The 20,623-nt window shown below is 42.2% G+C and overlaps 1 protein-coding gene across 1 annotated transcript in view; it reads right to left on the bottom strand.

Annotated features, from left to right (window-relative positions):
* Positions 1-1,997: 1,997 nt before the first annotated feature.
* banp (BTG3 associated nuclear protein) overlaps positions 1,998-20,623 on the bottom strand; it is a 39,136-nt gene continuing 20,510 nt past the window's right edge. Inside the window, exons 12-13 of the mRNA XM_069701938.1 lie at positions 9,957-10,097; positions 1,998-4,832 (exon numbers count right to left, since the gene is read on the bottom strand). Of these exons, the coding sequence (XP_069558039.1) occupies positions 4,716-4,832; positions 9,957-10,097 (258 nt within the window). The 3' untranslated portion in view covers positions 1,998-4,715. The remainder of the gene's footprint in view (positions 4,833-9,956; positions 10,098-20,623) is intronic.

Below are 20,623 nucleotides of genomic sequence, written 5' to 3'. Positions count from 1 at the left end.
CCAAAGACACACAGTGCGTGCATTGTACTGACTGCAAATACAGAATAGCATTCATCATCAGTAGATAAATATATTGTACTGTAAACGCCTCCCACGAATCTTGTCCCATGGTCGGAGGCCGCGTTGATCTTATTAAGTTTTCTGCGGCGTACAGTGAACAATGGGCCCCTCAATAACGGACGTAATGAGATTCTCTCGTGATGACATCCGATGCTAATAAAATGTGTTACAGTCAGGCTCAAACAGACCACAGACTTCACTGAACAAACGCCTCTGGTTCAGGCACTTAATATCTGTAAGATTTGATGTTTATGGGACTGACGCTCATAAAACAGACAAGGCCTCGTATGAGACACCAACCAACCCCCCCCCCCCACACACACACACAACACTCGCAAACAACAAACACTACCGACATCTCATTCAAATAAATCACATCATGTCTAATTTGAGAATCATTATAAAATAAAAGTTGCTACCTTTAAAGTTGTGCACAGGTAGCGAGTACCAAAGCCAGACCAACTTCACTGAGCCTGCATGTTATAGAGCAAAACACCGGTTCGGTTTCTTTTTCTTTTCTTTTTTTTAACATTCAATTCTTCGCCTTAAATGTAATAGAGGAGCGAACACCCTTTTTCTCAGTCTTTAAGTGATTGTTATTTTTTTTGGGGTCTATTTTCACCAAGGTCGGGGTTCCTCAGCGCGGTGCACCTGCTTCAGCCTGCACGTTTGGTGACGGTGTGACGCACACTGTAAGCCACAGTTGAACTACGAGCCACAACTTTGAAGGGCTGCTGTGGACTGACTACGTTTTGAGTTCGTGCCAGCGGTCAAACTGAAGTAAACACAAAGAGAACAACAGAGAAGCAAAGCCGCTCACGAGCTTGTCAAAAGTAATTCCCGTTCCCACGTCATCACGTGTTAAGTTCACCTTCAGGACAACGACGTCATGGACGTAAATGCGCATTTCAATTAACAAGACACAGACTGTCGAAGAATAAACGCAACTTACATCAGACGAAAAGATTAGACGCGTTCAGTCGAGGGTCCGAGCTGTAAACTATTATAGTTTGTTTTCGAAGAAACCCGCTGACCAGGAAGCATTTTGTGTCCGTTGTCTGGACGACTTTGAACCCCTCCTCTCTCTCACATCTGGTCCCCAAACTAGAGGAGAACCTCCCTTTCCAGACAGCTGCAGGCGGACTCCGCGCGCCCTCTCCTCACGGGTCTCAGCTTTTCACGAGTCGAGGCATTCCCTCCTCAGTCTGACTGAATTATCTTCCGTATCTGTGAAGACTCGGTTAAAACCAAATATAAATGGATGCATCTGTTGTTCCACTTCAGACCACTGTTCCCTGCAACAACAACAACAAAAAAACAAGCGCGTGCAAATACCTTTAAAAGCCTCGAGGTCATCGTAACGTCAAGGTTACTTAACAAATAAATAAAAAATTTAAAAAAAAACATCCCTGTTAATGTATATAAATGTGTAGGCCTATTAGTCATTGCAGGATAAGGATAATAAAGTTCCTAGAAAAAAAAAACGTGTATACATTATAGATCAACTTTTTGCGAAGGAATTAAATGTAATAATGTAACCTGTAAATAAAACTTAAAAGAGCAAATACATTTAGTGCTCAGTAACAAGTTCTGGTTACCTGGAGTGTAGAGTATGGTAGCCTTATTTTACCTTTACTTTTTGATTGTATAATTGCATTAATAATAATACATTTTATTGGACTCAAAGACACTACAGAAGTTAAAATGATCAAATAAAACATTCATAATAGTTATGAATGTCAAGTTAAAATACTTCTGCTCTATTACAGTATCTGTGGACAAATCCGATATGAACATGGATTGTGAAATGGGCTCCATAAAAGAATCAACACATTTTAAGCTGGTTGAAAGAAATATAACTAAATGTGAGTGAGATTAAGGATGGAATTTTCCATCCTGAAATGTTGACAAGAGACGTGCAGTTTACAGTACGGCAGATTGTGTATTTAGCAACTTGTCATCTTTTATTAAGAAACCATAAGAGCAGTTAAATTACTGGCTGGAACGGCAATTGTTGGACCTTCAACATCTCACGAACTGACATTCTGCAGCCTGTTCCATTTCATGTTGCCAAGTCCCTGACTGCTGTTCTCTAATTTTATAATACAACCACACATACATGCAGAATCCCCGTAAGTTAATATCTATGAAGGCAAACGAGACCCACTCAAAGGGCGAACATGTTTCTGAAGGCAAAGTCTGAATGCCTTGCTTTCATAACCTGGTGGAACCTAGTACAAGTTAAAAAAGATATCTCTGTCATCTGCTCACCACTACACTGGTGTAATCTGTCCGTTGACCTCTAACAGATAAACACCGTCTGTGGGGAGCTTTGCTTCTCCAAGATTCACAATGGCAGATTTATGATCACGGAGACACATCTGTTTGGATGTTTTTGCGCCAACAAATGTGTTCACTCAACTTTTCACATCCTGAGGTAACTCCTCCATCCCGGTTAAATGTTGGGAGTAGGGTGAAAACGTGTGGACAATTTTAGAGCCAGGCGAGCGGGAGAGGTTGGTACACGCACGATGCTGCAGGTGCCAGTCAAGCCGCCGCCACCCCTGCAGGAGAACATAGCGCCGCCGGCCAGGAAGGGAAAGATACACCGCCTGGTCTCTGTCCATCACTCCGCTCCTTCTTTACAAAAACACACACTCTGCTTCCAAATAATCTCATCGCTCTTTCTATCATTCGTTTCTGTTTTCAGCAGGTTATCTCAGAGGCAGTCTGAGAGAGAGCCCGTTGTTATGGTAGCCACTTCAGCCCCTGGATGGTTGTAAAAGTACAGGGTTTAGTCCTTTCCAAGATTTAATGGAGGGCTCACAGGGGTGCGGGGAGAGGGGTGCGGGGGAGGGGGGAGGGGAGCGCAACATTTGAACTGAACTATGCTGAAAAGATGGACTCCACGGACTATCCCACGAAATGCTAGCCAAGCCTGGTGCAACTTTAAAGGGGAGTGAATGGACTTTAACGGTGCTTTAAAGGAGAAAGGGGAAAACACAAGCTGAGTGGGAGAAGAGGAGTACGTAGGAGAGGCAGTGAGGGAAAATGGACAAGACGAAGAGGCAGTGTAAAGGAGGTCAGGGACAGCAACAACAGACTGAAAGGAAACAAGAGGAAGCAGCCAAGACCAATGGATGTTGTTTTATCAAGTTCATTTTGTCGCCTGATTTGTATCCCCACTCCAAAATACACTATTACATCACACTGAGCATGGGAAGCGTACCCAGACCAACAGTCTGACTGTCTTGCTTATCAGATTTCTGTCTGATTGCAAAGGTATTCATCATTAGTGGAGCATCGCACCAAATAAAGACAATCCTGTCTTTAAGAAAAGCATGAGCCATGGCATTACAGTTCATAAACCATACAGAGGACAATATATTTATCACAGTTTCTTCACAAAAACCCTTTCGAGCCTGAGTAAAAGCTTATTTTTGCTGTTTATGTTGTCAGGATTGCTAACAATACAGTAGCCTAATCCTCTGGTTACTGACATGATACATATTGACTTCAAAAATAGTGAATAAATTAGCTTAACATGAAACCAGACCTCAAACCCCAACTGTCATTTCAGACTTTATTCAATTGTCTATTTGTGGTGCATGAAAGCAAAGTTGTGTCTCTGAAAAATCTGAAGTCTTTTTGATGCTCATGGTTGATGGAAAATCAAGAGAAAAATACAGTTCGGAACCAAAATAAAAACACTTTTATGGCGACCACAAACATGTTTTATTGACTTGAATGCATCTGTCACAGAGACATAACTTGAAGGGAATAAGCAACTTCAAGGTTTCCCTGGCAGTCTACAAGCAACTTGCACTGTCTACCGCTGGCACCATCTCCTCTATTTCACGGTGCTCCACCTCCAAAATAAAACTCCCCCCAAAATGGCAACATGTTATAATTAAATAAATCAAACAAACAAAGCTGTGCTGCTGTAGAAGTATGAAAACAAGCTGAACAGAGTAAAGGAAGGCGGGGCTCACAGCAAGGAGACATAGTATGGACTGAATCATGGCGAGTTGACATGGAATCAAATTAATCACGATGGAGTCGCTCTCCTCAGCGGAATCTACTTTCCACTGCAGTCCACCGTGACATGTGATGAGAAGAGGAGCACAGTGATCGTTGTTTGAGGAAGGATGTGGTTGTTGTTGTTTTTCGCAAACCCTCGCAGGGGCTTCAAGGTTAGCCAAGCAGTTTAAGTCCAAATAACTGCACTATTTTCCAAAGTGGATGTAAACAAGCGTTTGTGCTGATGAAGTGGCAGGGCGACGGCCTGCTATAAGCAGCACCCTCCAGACATGAACCCCTCTGTGCGTTCTGTAATGTGTTGGATCCTTCTGCAGATGAAAGCACCACAAGGACCACAGTTCATTTTGGAGTATCACGGTCTTTTCGAATTCTCTGCGAACATTTCCACATTGCAACATCTGGTTGGCAATAAAACAGAACAGTTTGAATGGAAAAACAGAAAAAATATTTCTTCCCTCTGTTTCATAAGCGAGCTTCGGTGTTTGTTAAAAGACTTCCTAACTTGATTGCTTGTTAAAGACTGTTTGCAGTTGGCGACCTCTGATGATCCTCTCGAGACTCGTCGGGCCATGCTGAAGGGCAGAGTTCTGGTCTGGTTTAACCCACACGGGCTCTCAGGTTGCCACAGAGGTGACAATTTGAACAACCTCGCCATTGTCTCCGTGGATAGCACCCTGGATGGCCTCTTTCACCTCCATGTCGGCCTGCAGCGCTGGGGCCAGCTCAGCAGCCTGAGACACATGGAAGAGAGGAGAGGGAAGAGGTGATGAGGAGGAAGACAGTGAACTCTTACACCAGGACCATTGTACAGATAAACTCCAGGAACGTTAGTATTTAGGTCTAAGCCTTCACTAAAAATGACTCCATCTTCATAATTTGTACATTTTCTGGACCTTGGACAGGTTTTGACAAAGCTAAAGACACCCAGACAGCTACAATGCTGTGTGGAAAACATGGAAAATGAAGGGAATGCTCCAAATGCATGGTACGAGATGACATGTCTTTGCAGTGTTTTGGATTTTCTGGATAATGTGATTTGTTTCCACTGTGGTTCTGCAACCAGGCAACTACCACCAGTTGGAGTTGTCTCCTGACCTCACTGACCAGATTTTACGGGAGCAGTCAACTGAAGTCAAGGTAAAACTTTTTATCAGAGGAAACAATTCTCCATGAATAAATTCAAGTTGAAACAACATTTACTTCTGCCCAGGTGTTGACCACATTGTCTCCCGCTGTCAACATTAACGACTCTCTGCTCTGTCATGTATGACATAATGTCCAAAGCTTGTGTCTCGTGTGCCTGAGCTGACTTGCTGCTCTTGACACGAGTCCAGTGTTCCCCCTACTATTGTTTTGAAGGGAAGGCTTGCCCCCCCTTGAAAGAAACTAATTTCTATTACTAATAACTGTTGGTTTTTACTTCATTCAGAGAGTCTTAGAGAGACTTGGGGAGTCTCTGCCGTGTTTTGCCATCGCTGATGCCACGCTCGTTTCCCTCCTCCCTCTGTGTGTTTCATGAAGGGTGAGGTATAGCCCCCGCTACACATGTAACGACTCGCTATGTTACTGTAAGTGAAATAAAAGTGCAATAAAAGCCCAAAATGAATTCATTAAATGACAAACGTCAACCCAAAATTCAAATCAAAATACCTGCATTTTTGTAAGCACCCACCGACAGTGGTGAGCACGCTAACATTAGAAGCTCTGCTGCTGATACTAGTAGTCAGATCCAGAGCTGATACAGCTGCATTCCCCAAAAAGCAAAACAAGACAGGCTTTGATCCATTTTGGCATTCAGACGGGAAATACAAGGTTCTACAAGACTGGAGGTTAAGCAGAAGAGTATATCTTGGCAAATTAAGCTAAACCCTCCTACGTCCCCCTCATGGTGCCCCTTCATGACGTCAATGAGCAGGACAACACAACACCCATCCCTGCTCAACGGAGTAATTCTGAAAATGCTGCAACATCGTGAACCGAGGTTACTGTGAACTAATCGGCGGGATCAAGGCGTAGTTTAGGACCGCTCCGATGTCACTGTGGGAGACAACCGCAGTGAAAGGCCCAAAGATAGAAGGAGCAGAGGAATGACATGAGAGATTAGAGAAGAGATATGTCAGACAAAGACAAGTTGGTGAAAGGAATTAGAAAAGAAGCAGAGTGACAAGTGGAGAGAGACTCGACAAGAGATGAGCCATTTGTATTTTAATGGTCTCCGACTGTCTCTTCGGTCGATGTCAGACAGAGCGAGGTATTGTGTGTGTGTGTGGGGGGGGGGGGGGGACCTTAAAAGATAAGAGGTTCATGATTCAGTCCTGGATGATGACCGTGAAGAATGACTCAGTCCCTCCTCAAACACGCGCCAAAGGTTCCCTCAAACACACCTGCATCATTTAATCCTCCCTCCAGCACAGCATGCTGTCACCGGACAACAGCGCTAACTGGAGCACAGCTGCACCATCAGCAGTGCACACGATGCAGCAACACATGAGCCCGATGCAGTGGAAGCACCATCAGTAAAGAGGCCAAGTGAAACTCATATGCGTCCATGTTTTTTTTGTTGGTTTTTTTTCACTGAGACTTCAGACTGTGGACATGCTGAACTGTCATACATAGCACAGACGTTGCTCTTCATTTGCTTGAAGTAGTAAATGTCAGTAATGGTTCAAAGCGTTTTTGGGTTTGAAACCGGCTGTTGGCACTCTGCGCTCCAGACTTCAGAGGTGCTGGAGGTGAACCATGTGGTGGCGGAGTTTAATCACCAGCATGCAGAAATGCCCCTTGGAAGGCAAAAAAAAAAAAAAAAAAAAATAGCGCTTTGTGTTGCCCCACACTTCATCGTTGTAATGGAAACTTATTAAATAAAAAAAAAAAAAGGAAAATGCAGAGATAAATAAACACAAAAGCCGATGTAATTTTTCAATAAGTTGTATAAATGCTACCACATGTTTGGAAGCGGATGAGAGACAGTCTCTTGATGCAACGCTTCTCAGAAAGGGGGAGAAAAATGAACAGCGCTCACCTTTTGCTGAACTTTGAACTGCAAGTCAGTAATGTTTACACTTTAGGACATAAAAACCCAACTGTGATAATAACCCAGCCGGTACCAGGCGGGCCGGTCCATTTATCTTTGCAGTTTGTTCATGCAGTACTGTGTCTTTTGCTTTCTTCCCTTCCCTGCGTTGTTTTCCCTGTCGGGTTCTTTGAAGTGAGCTCAGAAATAAATATCAACTTTAGCATACAGGATGTGTTCAATAACACCGTGCATTATTTTTGTATTGAGTGATTTCTTCAAGGCTAATTATCGTTTGAGGAAACAGACACCCCACTGTTAAAGAGTGGTTTTATTCTGCCCCTGAGCACATCCATATGCCTAACTGCAGCTTTATTGAACAGCACACTGATGACTGATCAGGCCTGAGTCAACTTTGTTGATTTCTGTCAAGATCTGTGTACAATCAAAGATTGGGGGGGGAATGAGGTCTTTTTAGACCTTAAAGTCCATTCAAACAAATCAGTTGAGTAAACAAACAGTTTAATTGCTCACTGTACCAAGCAACATGGAGCACAGATCTTGGATTACAGTACACGGGGTGGCAATCACTGTGAACGCTCATGAATATACAAATAAACAGTGTATCATGGTTATCAGTTTGTGTATGATCCACACCCCAAAGAAATGTAATCACACGCTCACAGGGGCAGGGAACCAATTACCCAGACAACTACGGACAACAAAAAGACAACAAGACATACTGAGACGGCAAAACCTTAGCTGGGAAATTCCAAAAGCTGCTGCTGCATGGCTGGTCAGCACATTTGCTCTCCGCATGTCCAACAGGGAGGTGAGTATGAGCAGTAACACTACAAAGTCTGCAAGGAGATCCATATCAGGAACGACATTTACACAGCCGTAAATCATCTGAAGGGCTGCCTGTTTATTATAACCTACAAAACAAAGACTTCACTACCAGGAGAAAATGTAACATGTTGTGGGAAAACAAAAGCAGAGAGAACAAGTGCGCTCTTTCATATTCCTGGCAAAGTTAAAGTGACTACTTCAAAAGGCCATTGTGCCGTGTGCCTGCACACCATCCCCAATCCACACGCTGCTGTTGCTCAACAAGCTCAATCACCAAGGGATTTTAAGCATGTCTACTAACTATTACTCTTGCCCTTGTAACACTCACCACTGCGCTTCATTATGTTTAATTACTGTTTGCACAAACACACGCCATAATGACTGAAAGCTAGCTGTATTTTATTTAAGCAACAGTATGACATGCTCGCTATTTTGAGTGAATGAGTGCGTTAGCACGGTCGAGCATGACAATTTGAAATGCACTACGAGTACGAGGAGGATGTACTCAAAATGGTCCACAAATTGAGTTTGGAACAGTGGACCCTTTTCCACCCTTAACGGTCACCATCTTGGCGACGTAGCAGAAAGGGAGCGACCACCGACCTAAAGATTTTTCAGACTGCAGCAGCTGAGGAAGCTGCAGCTGTTGCAGAACGCAGCAGGAAAGTGTTTTTTGTTTTCACTTTGTGCCACCATATTGATGTTGGACAGAAGCCATCACTATCACTTATTGTGTCCATTTAATAGAGGGCATGAAAAGACATTTTGGCAAGGAATGCATTCAAATACCATGGTTGTTTCTGGTAAGTAGAGAATGGCTTGAGACAACACTACCCTGTCTAAAATGTACTACACTAGTCAGTGTGCCTACATGTAAGAGTACTGCGTGTGAGTGTACTAAGTGAAGTACATTTGGAACACAGCATCACTGTGCCTGTAAGTAGTTTAGTGTAATTGCTAAAAATTACATTTTCAGCATGACAGTAATTATGAATGAAATATGACAGGACACGTCCCGCCTCACTACGAAGCTAATCAATCCATTCTAGTACAAAGCAGCGCAGGTATTTGCCCCAGGAAGCAGAAACTTTGACTGCTTGCCAGCGCCAAATTTCTAAAAAAAATAAAAATTAAAAAAATTAAAAAAATGAAGGAAAAATTCCTTTTTAAAAAGGCATCTATGAATTCTTAAAATGATCTTTTAAAAGCGCATGTCATGTATATTTCAACTTTCGATCAAATGTATCAAAAGGTTCCAGTTGAATGTAGTGTTAAAACTAGGCAGACAGGCAACCGGCTGTGATGTGACTAGCTGTCTAGGAATGGTCGACACTAGGATTCTCCTTGTTGAGTCATGAGTCCAAACAAGTAGCAACGGTTGAAAAAAAACTTTTCATTAAATACATTTAAAGGTAGGAGACTGCATTTCAATGAGCTCCGAGGTGCATTGTGGGACAGTGAACAAGCTGAATCAAATCCCATATGGATTTCGTATCCATTTTCTTCAAATGATGTGGCATTTTGTTTTTTTTTGTTTGTATTATGTAAGTGCTTTCAAATTAGTTGCATTGAATATATTAGACTACAAAAAGAAGCAATTAGCAAGGAACAAAGAGTTTTGTGAAATTATCCAGGAGACACATATTTGACGAAAATAAAGTCCTTATTAAAAGTAAAAGTTCAAATCCAGATTTCCATCACATTAAGAAATAAAGAGTACACAACACAAATTAATTTGATTACTGATGTATGTAGTTAAAATGAAAGAACAAACTGGGAAAACAGATTTATTATGGACTGGTAAAAAACAAACACATGGTGAAGTGGGACTGATTAACATGACTACTGGGGGTCTGTTTCATCTGAAGCATATGTAATGCTATCCAGTTCCAAACAATCTGTGAGCATGTGCCCAAGGGCCTGAAAGAGTTTGTGTTGTGTGTGTGTGTGTGTGCGTGCGTGCGTGCGTGCGTGCGTGCGTGTGTTGTTTTACCTGCACGGCAGCTGTGTGATCTGCAACAGGGGCGAGCTGGACGTACTGCACTTGGATGTCGGGGGGGAGGGAGGAGCCCTCCACCGCCGTGGCTCCTCCATCAGCTGACGCAACAGCTATCAGCTGAGCTCCACGCAGCACCTGAGGCAGACAATGAGGGAGAAGAAGGCGGAGTAGTCAGCCACCACCGACACTTTCAGTCCATTCTCATCAGTGGGTTACTGCGTCTCTAACTTCTGCTAAAAAAATCAACAAACCGGCAAACTGCGCAGTGATTAACGGCAAACACGACGAGAAACAAGAACAAGAGCAACCAGCAGAATGTCGGTTGCCTCGTTTATGGCCTATGTGGTGCGTTCATGTTCCTTTATTGATTGCAACCATCACTGAGCACAAGCAGGGTGAGAAATGCAAGAAACTTAGCGGGTAAGAAAGAGTCGTGCGGTGGTTATCTGAGTGACATAAATAAACCTTTCATCCCCGCTGTTCCGACTCCTCAACACCCCAGTCTCTGCTTAGACATCGAGTTGGAGATGAACTTTATGGTCCATTCAATTCAATTAAATTCTGTTTTCCGGGCTCCATTACATGATACGCTTGTTAGTATTCGTTTTTATTTGGATTCGTTTCAATTAAGTCATATTTAGACAAAGAAATAAAGGGAATTGGCAGAGAATGGCTAGTGAGACATAGCAAGGGGATCCTAATCTCCCAGTGTTGAAAGTCAGCCAGGCGACATCAGAGCTCTGTGGTTCTGACATAGTAATTACAGAGCAGAGCATTGCAGCTGGAGTGTTGCTATGTATTCCTATAGGTTGTTGAGGCTATCCCTATAGATAGACTGTAACCACAAACACAGAGGATTGCACGTGCATTTATACTCTTGCACAAGGTCTCTCTCTCTCTCTATCGCACACACACACACACACACACACACACACACACACACACACACACACACACACACACACACACACACACACACACACACACACACACACACACACACACACACACACACACACACACACACACACACACATGCTGTGGGATTAGCGTTTCCCTGCTGTAAATTTGGATATCTCAACTCCCATGTGACAAAAGACATACAAATTAACATACAATCAACCTGTCAACACAAGCACACAGAAAGACAAATGGAGGGAAGCATTCACTCAGCTTTGAGCCTGTGTATGTTCGCTTTAATCAGACAGAGGTCAGAGACCACATTACCGCCCCCTAGTGTTGCCCAGAGCTTTCCAACAAAAAGATTCTCTGAGGGGGAGATTTCTGGTTTTGAAGTCAAGGCATTCCTACATGCGCCGGCAGCACAGTCTCATTTATATTCTTTACTAGTTTCATGGCCTTGGACTGAACACAGGTCTTTTCTGGTGTCTCTTGTCTGGCAAGATTCATACGTACGTTGTTATGTGAGGTCTCCAGCTCAGTCTTGTTCCATCTGCACTTGGTGCTGGGACTGGCTAGGACATGCTTCACAGACAGTAAAAATGTAAGGGTGAATATGCAAGCCTGCAGAAAATACCAAACCTCACAAACCTCAGTTGCAGATGATGTTTGTTGCCCCCCTAACCCTTATAATCCCTGAGTCCCACACTGCCTCCCAACTCCCCAGTCCAACCAGTACTTTGAAGTTCTGAGTTGGTGATGGGCCCCAAAGGTTCAGTTACCCCATCCCCCCACCCCCACCCCTGGACCTTTTGCCAGTTTTACCACAAAATCTGCTGCTTCATCACCATAACATGCCAGAGCCCACCAGCCCGATGGAAGCTATTAGTGTAAGAAGCCGCCCTGACTCACCCGATCAGACGACCAAGACACTTCAAGAGCAGACACAGATCGAGTACGAGTGAGTTAGAGTCTTAATGTAGCAAGAGACTGTTAGAACTGGGTCAGATAAATCACAGCATTTGATGATCCATAAAAAATTCCTGATCGTTTAGCGCATGAGCGTGCAGGGTTGGTGTAAACAGGAATCAGACAGTTAAAGGAATAGTTCAACATGTTGCGAAATACACTTATTTACTTTCTTGCCAAGAGTTATAAAACAATTTCAATCTCACTCTCATGTCTGTAGAGTAGATTTAAGGCTGGTGCCAGCAGCCGGTTAAATTTACCATTAATGCCTCGCTATGACCCCACTTCTGTTCTAAGCGAAGCAGTCTGTCGGGTACAACTACTGATTATGTACATTTGGCACAGAGACATTAATATTATTGATGTATCTCTCAGCATTAAAGTGAATAAGTGTATTTTCCAAAATATCAAACTATTCCATTCTTGAAACACTCACTGTTCCTTATACACCTACGAGTTAATACAAGGTCAACCACTGATATATTGATTATAATATCGATTTAGTATTAGAAGGGGTGAACCCGTGTTGTTGGACTTGGATTCCCGACCCACCTCTTGAAATATATTGGACTACAGTCAACCATATAAAGGGAGGTTTTGATTGCAGTGTGAGAAATCTGTTCTCTAAACGGTTGTTAATTTTTACGCATGCCTCCCAGGTTGTGACCCAGGTTCTGTCTGAATTGTTATGATTGGGGATTACCCGGTGTTGACTGATTCGGTTTGTATTGACAAAAGAAGAGTTGGTCATCGGTCAAATAACCCTGGTCCGATCCCGGTCATTGTTTTGAAAGCGGTCTCAGAGAATAAACCCGTGCAATCAGACAGCTCATTGAAAACAGTGAGGAACCAAACAACAACCAGCTGCTGAAGAGTTTTCTTCACAGCACACATCCATAGAGATGTGTCCTTATCTCAATTTGATCACATTGTTGAATTAGAAATCAAACATGGTTTTTGCCAAGTGCTTGTCTGCCTGCAATCGTATGTATGTGTGCCTGTGTGTGTGTGTGTGTGTGTGTGTGTGTGTGTGTGTGTGTGTGTGTGTGTGTGTGTGTGTGTGTGTGTGTGTGTGTGTGTGTGTGTGTGTGTGTGTGTGTGTGTGTGTGTGTGTGTGTGTGTGTGTGTGTGTGTGTGTGTGTGTGTGTGTGTGTGTGTGTGTGTGTGTGTGTGTGTGTAAACTCCAGCATGACGATGTGTCAGTACTGTCCAACTGGTGTATCTAAGTGTACAATTACCGGGGTTTAAGGGATGCTATGGTTGACATTTGAGATCATAAACACTTGTCTCACTCAATTAGTGTCCCAACCTCCATTTGAGAGCAGTTTGCATTCTCAGCTGTGAGGAGCGGCACACAGAGGCTCACAAAAGCATTTACAGAGTTGGAACGGTGTGTGAGATCTCGACTGCGATTACACAGGATCTTCTTGGGTCCACATCCTGTCCCACGACTTTCTTAGTCAGAACAACTCGCCTCCACTATTTGGGTGGAATACTGTCACGCACTGCTTTAAAGTATGAGTCAGTCGAAAACAATCACAAACTAAATGTATGTTAACGACACGTGCATCCACTTCACAGAGGATACACGCTTTGTGGTATAATATTTCTCCCTATTAGCAAAAATTATTTACGTGTCGTCTGTGATTACTTCAAGGTTGGAAGTTCATAAACAACACCGTTGAGCATGATTAAGTGATTCTGTTGAGTACTGATGATAATTACCTCTCATTCAGCTAATGGGACATAATCATCATTAGGATGGCTGGCAATGATGAAAAAAACAAAACAATTACAAGAGTGCACCAATAGAAGGTTTTAAGAGGTAAAAATATAATTCCGCTTGTAGATTAGGTTGAAACCAGGTGAGAAAGGGCTTTCTTGGAGCACGCAAGTCTCCTGACATTGGGAAACATTATAATCTTGGCTTGACTACATAAAAGTATAAAATATGATGAGGAATGACTCACTTAAAATGTGGCCCATTATATTAGATTTGACATGTTGGGATGAATTTGTCAGAAACGGGGGCCATCAGCGGATCATGAGTACATTAGTTGCTGTTGACCTCGAGGTTTTAGGGATTGGGACCCTTAAATAATCAATGCTGGCTGGCTGGCCACCCCTGTGCTCAAGGGCTAAAGAGCAAAGCCGAGAAGCAGGATTAAAGGGGCTATGATACTGCAGCACAGGACTGGAGAGAAGAGCACACAATTATCAAGAGCATCTTAAATTCACTGCAGGCTCTGGTTGGTTGTCATGGCCTTGATAAAAAAAAAAAAAAAGAAAAAAAAAAGGGGGAAAGAAAAAAATAAATCTTTTGCTGATGCTGTAATGCTTTCAGTTACGGGTCCAGGACGCTTAAAAAATACAGTAATGGGAGAGGAAAGACACGAAAAAGAAGAAGAACAACAACTTAATGCAAAAAACATTCAAGACCGAAGGATAATATCAAACTGGATACAAGACTCTACTCAGCCTTCATCTCTGCTTGTCGGATCATTTCAAAATGTACTCTCTTCTCCTTTCACTGCATGTGAAAATAAACTTGAATAACGAGGGCTTTAAGGAACCGTGGGTTGCTCAGACATAAAACAATGCCTCTGAATTACCATCTATCGTTAGTCACAGTCTCAAAAGTAGGCAACAGTGAAAAAATGTGTTTCTCTGATGAACAGACTTGGTGCAAGATGGCATAGATTCCCAGGCTTACAGGAGGTCTCAGTTAAACTCAGCTGTATACCAGATGATACTATGAGTCACCCGCTTTGTGTGCATGTGTGTGTTTGTGTCTGATTAACGACATAGCACAAGATTCTCCATTTATAAGAAACTAAAATCCATACACTCCTTGGAAAATCCATAAGAAAAGAAGCCCACACAAATCTGGATCCTATCATTCCCGAAGGAATCCCACCTCTGCTTTCAGATCTGGGGGAGAAAAAAAACAACAACTTAACCAAAATAGGGAAATGAGAAAAGAAACATTTTGTCTTTGGAGTGCCTGGAACTTCCTCTCAGTTTAACAGCCGTCAACAACATCTGCAACTGCCAACCCTAGACAGATGTCCAGGAACACTAGCTCCGGGTGGGTAGGTGCGGTCAAGGGAGGACTGAAGCCTGCTGCAACTCGGCTGTAAAGATGCCCATAGACACAGGAGTGCTCTTAGTGCTTGTTTTGTGTGGACTGGGAATATGAACACACTGGCCTAAATATGTCTCACTGCACTCATTAACTCAGTCACATATGTCTTTTATTTTACCTCCGAGTCTGAAGACTATTCTGATTTCAGCTGAGCCTCAGCTCAATACTATGACTGAATAGAAAACAGGGAGTTTATTATACAAATAGAAAAAATGTCAAGTTGAATGGGAAGCCAGAGAATCATGTTTTGTTACTCTATTATGCGTATCATTTACGTATTTTCAGAGACATTTCAACTTTTGACAAGTATTATTACTGATTATTACCATTTATACATGACTGATATATCCATCTCCTATCTACACATTGTTCATTGAAATAAGTACTTGATGTGAATGACCTTATGACCTGACCCATAGCTTCCCATCTCCACCCACGCAATGACACTATTTCTACACCAGAGCTCCACACCTGCATCGAATCAAGCCCTCCCCTTGCATCCTTTGCTTCGCAACTCCCACCAGTAGACTGGGAGCCCGATTCAGGCAGAGCTCAGAGAGCTTTTACGACAAAACCAGCTTGACTTTAGTTCGCATCCAGAGCAGCAAATCAAAAGAGGGCTGATGACAAAAATAACAGCCGTAATTAAGAAAATGGCCCCTAAAAAAACAAAAAAGGGAAGAAAATTCCACTGAAGGTTTCCACTGTTCTCTAGCAAATCCAAACTTGGCCTGCAAAATTTGCGAGAGCATTTTTACAATGTCGGTAAATTTCATGATTTAAGATGATGACTTTATCGTGTTTCCAATTATCCCGTTTAATTCGATGAAGCCAGAGGAGATGATATACATAAGTTGTAAAAGTCAACCAACAACATATCACATCACACAAAATACCTATCATAACAAGTCATATCATCGAGTATCGAGTCTGAATGTGCAAATGCACAATGATGGAGACCAAGACATTTCATAAATCACATGTTTATACCTTACACAACTGGAGTGATACATCACATTTTGTTTTCCATTCTGGGGCTTCAATTTAAATATCCATAAACAAATAGAAATACTTGGGAACAAGATCTTAAGAGTAAACATGTTCCAATAACCTGCGACTGACCTTTTAAGCGGTCACTCAAACCTCCAAGCAACTGCTCTTGAAGAAAACTCAAACACACTCGGCACCTTTGACAGACAGCAGCCATGGATCCAACAGTTCTTGTACAAATCTCACATGTACCGTGAAAGACATCTGTCATCTTACATCAGCGTGCAGCTCACTGGTCTTCACATACAATCCCTTTCACTGCTGCCTGTAAGCTTTACAGATGTTCTACGAGAAGGGGGGGGGGTAAATTTCCATTTCAGTTTATCTTGTCCTTTTTCTAGCAAAGTCAGATTAAGAAATATTTATGGCGTGTATATTATATGTTGTTGGCATTGATGAATTTGGCCATTTTAAAAGTTTTTGCATTTGGGAATTTTATTTTGTTGATATTTCACAACGTATTGCATTAAATAATTATATTTTGTTGGTATTTTTGAAACTTTTTGCATTGATGAATTGTATTTTGTTGATATTTTACAACTTTTTGCATTGAAACTTTTTATTATGTTGACATTTTAAAACCATTTGCATGTGTGAATTTAATTTTATTGGCATTTTAAAATGTTTTGCATCAGTCAGTCAACATTTGTCAACTGATAATTTTGACTTTCGTGGTATTTCAAAACATAAATTGGAGAATTTTAATTTCTTCCAATTTATAACTTTTTGCATGGGTCAATTTTATAAAACAAAGTTTAGTTCGGAAGTAAGTTCCGGTATCTGTTTTGTTGTCGTCACTCCTACGGTAAGAAGAGAAAAAAAAATCGGACTTTGGTGCAAACAGGCTAAGTGCAATTAAAAAAGATATTCAAGTGAATTTCTTTTATGTTATACTGTTTCTGATTACAAGTCAAATACGTGTTTTATATTCTGATGTTTACATGACAGCAGTTCTACCTTAACCTGGTTATAATCAACCCAGAGTCTTTGTACCATTGTTGCATTGAAACTGATGATGGAGTGCTGCATGCATTGCCTTGGACTGGTAAGGTAGGGTTACACCAGGCCTGTGCTGATGGGGAGTCACATTGAAATGCATCTAAAACATCTGGTAGCTCTTACTCATACAGTCAGCCAGCCTGACTTTACCCACAAAGACAAAAGAACCACTGGGGGTACCCTCCTTTGGACCGCTCTGAACTGCTGACTTACAAACATACACACCCACAAACACACATCCAGAGCAAAGGATTCCCTGATCTGTGGCCCTTCATCTTCAGACCATGATGCCACAAGGACACAAAGCAGACTACGACTCCTTTGAAACATGATCCACCACTAAGCCCCTAAAATTCTTGAATGCTTATGTGCATCCCACTTATTCTAAACATTGGTCATAAAACATTTCATTTGAATCTTTTCATCTCATTTTTATCCTTCCCTAACACTGTGAATCACAGGAATCTCAACAAGTCCTTAAACACTAGAAACAACATTCTTAAGTAGAGAAAGAAGGAGGACAACTCAACAACTTGGGCCAGCAGTTTGATTTCACCACGTCACACCCTGATTCAGTGAGTTTAAGCTAACACATTGTATAAACACCTGCCTAATGTGTAGAAATTACAATTCAGAAGAAAGTGTCCTTACATGCCAGACCTGAACCAAAGCTAACCGACAACCTTGTATCAAAGGAGCTGAAGTCTCTGGCTGTTGTTACATAAACACACACAAAAAAACAACATACTTGCAGTACAACCGGAGTTCAGAGGAGTTGAGGTGAAGCACAGAAATTCATCTGTTTCCTCTTCAACTTTCTCTATTACCTCACTATATTTTCTCTCCTTTAGATTTACTTCATACTTTTGGCGCTCTCTCTTGTATCCTCTCCTTCATCAACTCATCTATCAGTCCTTTTAGTTCCCCGCACCATTGCCCTAACACAACGTGTGTTGAGGTCTTCCTGGTTCTGGCTGAAGGACCACTGCAGAGCTGGACTCTGTTCTGTGACCCAGTTCCCACACTGACCATGAACATTGTCCAACATGTGCTAACAGGAAAGGATGGCAGAGGTTCAACTAGTGGGAGCAAATGAGGTGGAGGGTCTGTGTTCAGACTCTTGACAAACATGTAAAGCCCCTGATGGGCGGCAATCCGGTCCATCATGGATGAGTGACGCAGGCGGATGTCAGGATCGGTTAGGTTTTAAAGCTATCTGACGGGGAGCGTTTTTTAAAATCTGCAACGCAACTGTGGATTTACTGCATTTTTGTAGGTTTTATCATTACTTTTGTTATATTCTGCTCTCGCATACAATCGATTCAGAAAGTATTCTGACCCCATTTTTACCCATCAGTTTACAGTCATTGATGCCGCATGTCAAAACAAAACACGAGACATGACGTCCAAGAAACTCTGTGTAAACTCCTGTGATAAAATTGTGGCAAGGCAAAGGTGGAGGGCAGGGGTATAAAACCAGCTTTGAGTGTTCCTAGTGGCCCCAATAACTCTGAAATGGAAGAAATTTGCAACTACCGGGTCTCTTGCTTGAGTTGGCCAACCTGCCAGACCGATTAGCCGAGCAAGAAGGGTCTTGATCAGGGAGGTGAACATGAACCGAACTACCACCCTAACAAAGATCAAGAAGTCCTCTACAAAGATGGCAACAATCCATCAACTAGGCCTTTATGGCAGTGGTTGTACAGAAAGTGCTCTTGTGTAAAAGACATGACAAACTTGTTGGAGTTTGCCAAACAACATTGAATGGACTCTGAGAGCATAAGGAAAATATTCTCTAGTCTGAGGAGATAAAAACTAAACTCTTCAGGCAGAATTCCACAAACTGTGTTTGTTGAACGGCAGGCACTGCTCATCACCTACTTATTACAATCCCTGCAGTGAAGCATGGTGGTGGCAGCATCATGGGGTGCTTCTCAGTGGCAGAGACAAGTAGACCGGTCAGAATCGAGGGAAGGATTACTGCACAAAATACTTAAGTCCTTGAAGAAAACCTGCTCGTGACCTTAGGCTGGAACATATACAGCTCACCTTTCAGTACAACACTGAAATTTATAGCCAAATCCAAAGGTGAAAATACCCCAAAAAGACTCAAAAGCTGTAACTGTTGCTAATGTATTAATTAAGGATCTGAATATTCATTTTAATGGCAGATTTCCATTTTTGATATTCAATAAATATGCAAAAAAAGTCAGAAATATGTTTTCTCTTGTTATTTTAGGTTATTGACTGTAGATTGGTGGGCAACGGCAATTTTATTCATTTAAAATGTATTACAAAACCGAGCAGTCCCTGCAAGAACATCTTGCCATCAAAGTCAATACTAAAAAGGTCAACCAATCTCCTCAATAATACATTTTGCAAAATTCCCACGATTTCTCCACATTAAAGTAGCCCTGCTGGAGGTACAAAGTAAGGCTCTTCTTCCTCTCGTCATCAAAACAAACCTCATGCTGGCTGACAGGGGAAAAAAAGCACAGCAGGAAGTGATGGGGTTTAATGGCACTTTTATTTTACATAGGATGTTGTCTATGTATTCTATGTTTCCGTCACAGACTGTCTGATTAGTAAAGTTACGTCACGTTTTGCTAACTTGGATGGGATGTGCAGTATGCTTATTATCATAGAAAGTGATTACATTTGACTCTTCCTTCATTAGATAATAACAAGTTCACCATAAAAATCCCATGAAACTTTGTAAATTGCAAAAAAAAAAAAAAGAGGTGTGGTCTGAATACCTTCTAAATTCAATGTATTTACAAAGCAGTGACAGCCAAGGAGGGTAAGAGAAAAAGGAGGTCATCTGAGGCAATTGTGAGCACTATGTATTAGCCCGAGCCAGTAAATGCTCCAGCAGAGGGCACAATCTCCTTCTATGTCCTTATGAGGCACCTGGCAACATCCGCTTGTATTATAGTGTTTTTGTCCAATTTTGCCGCTCAGCTGTTGTCAGTTTTTAATTATCAACAGGAAAAAACATGTCTTCCAGATGGTCTCTCTTTTCTGCTTTTCTATCCCCATATTTTTTTTCTATCCCCCCTCCTCCTCATCAGTCACTCCTTTCATCTTACGATCCTCCATTTGGTCTGCATCAGCGCATGGTTAGATCACAGCACAGAGAGAGGAGAGCACAAGATAAGAGGCTGTGACAGACAGGGAGCGCAGTAAAAGACTAGTTATTTTACAGTTTCATGGGTCTGTCCTCTCTTCCATGAGAGGGTTTTTATAGGTCGGTAGGGAGCTTTGGTTCCCATTGGACCAGTTTTGCTCAGACTTATAGCTGGCACAGTTGCACCAAGTTCAGGGCTTAATTTGCACAGACTGACATGGAAACAGCTACACAAACCTCTGCAGCTACATTACGAAAATTTGACGTGCACATGAGCGGTTGGACAAACACATGAAGTGAAGGGTGATGTGTGAACCATACCGCTCTGCTCAAGTCTCCAGTGGCAATACCAGAGGATGATAGATGGACAGAGAGGAGACAGAGAGGTCAGTCTGCAGCCCTCTCGACATTTTAACACAGCCTGTCTCCTCAAATACAAAGACACCTCAATGTTTTCAGAGAAGCTGGAAC

Source organism: Brachyistius frenatus, unplaced genomic scaffold (genome assembly GCF_029030835.1).
Source record: "Brachyistius frenatus isolate BFR_SWC_R1_liver_20210118 unplaced genomic scaffold, ASM2903083v1 Contig_39, whole genome shotgun sequence".
Classification (NCBI taxonomy): Eukaryota; Metazoa; Chordata; class Actinopteri; family Embiotocidae; genus Brachyistius; species Brachyistius frenatus.
The sequence above is the reverse complement of the archived record's forward strand: the minus strand, read 5'-3'. Positions and strand labels throughout refer to the sequence as shown.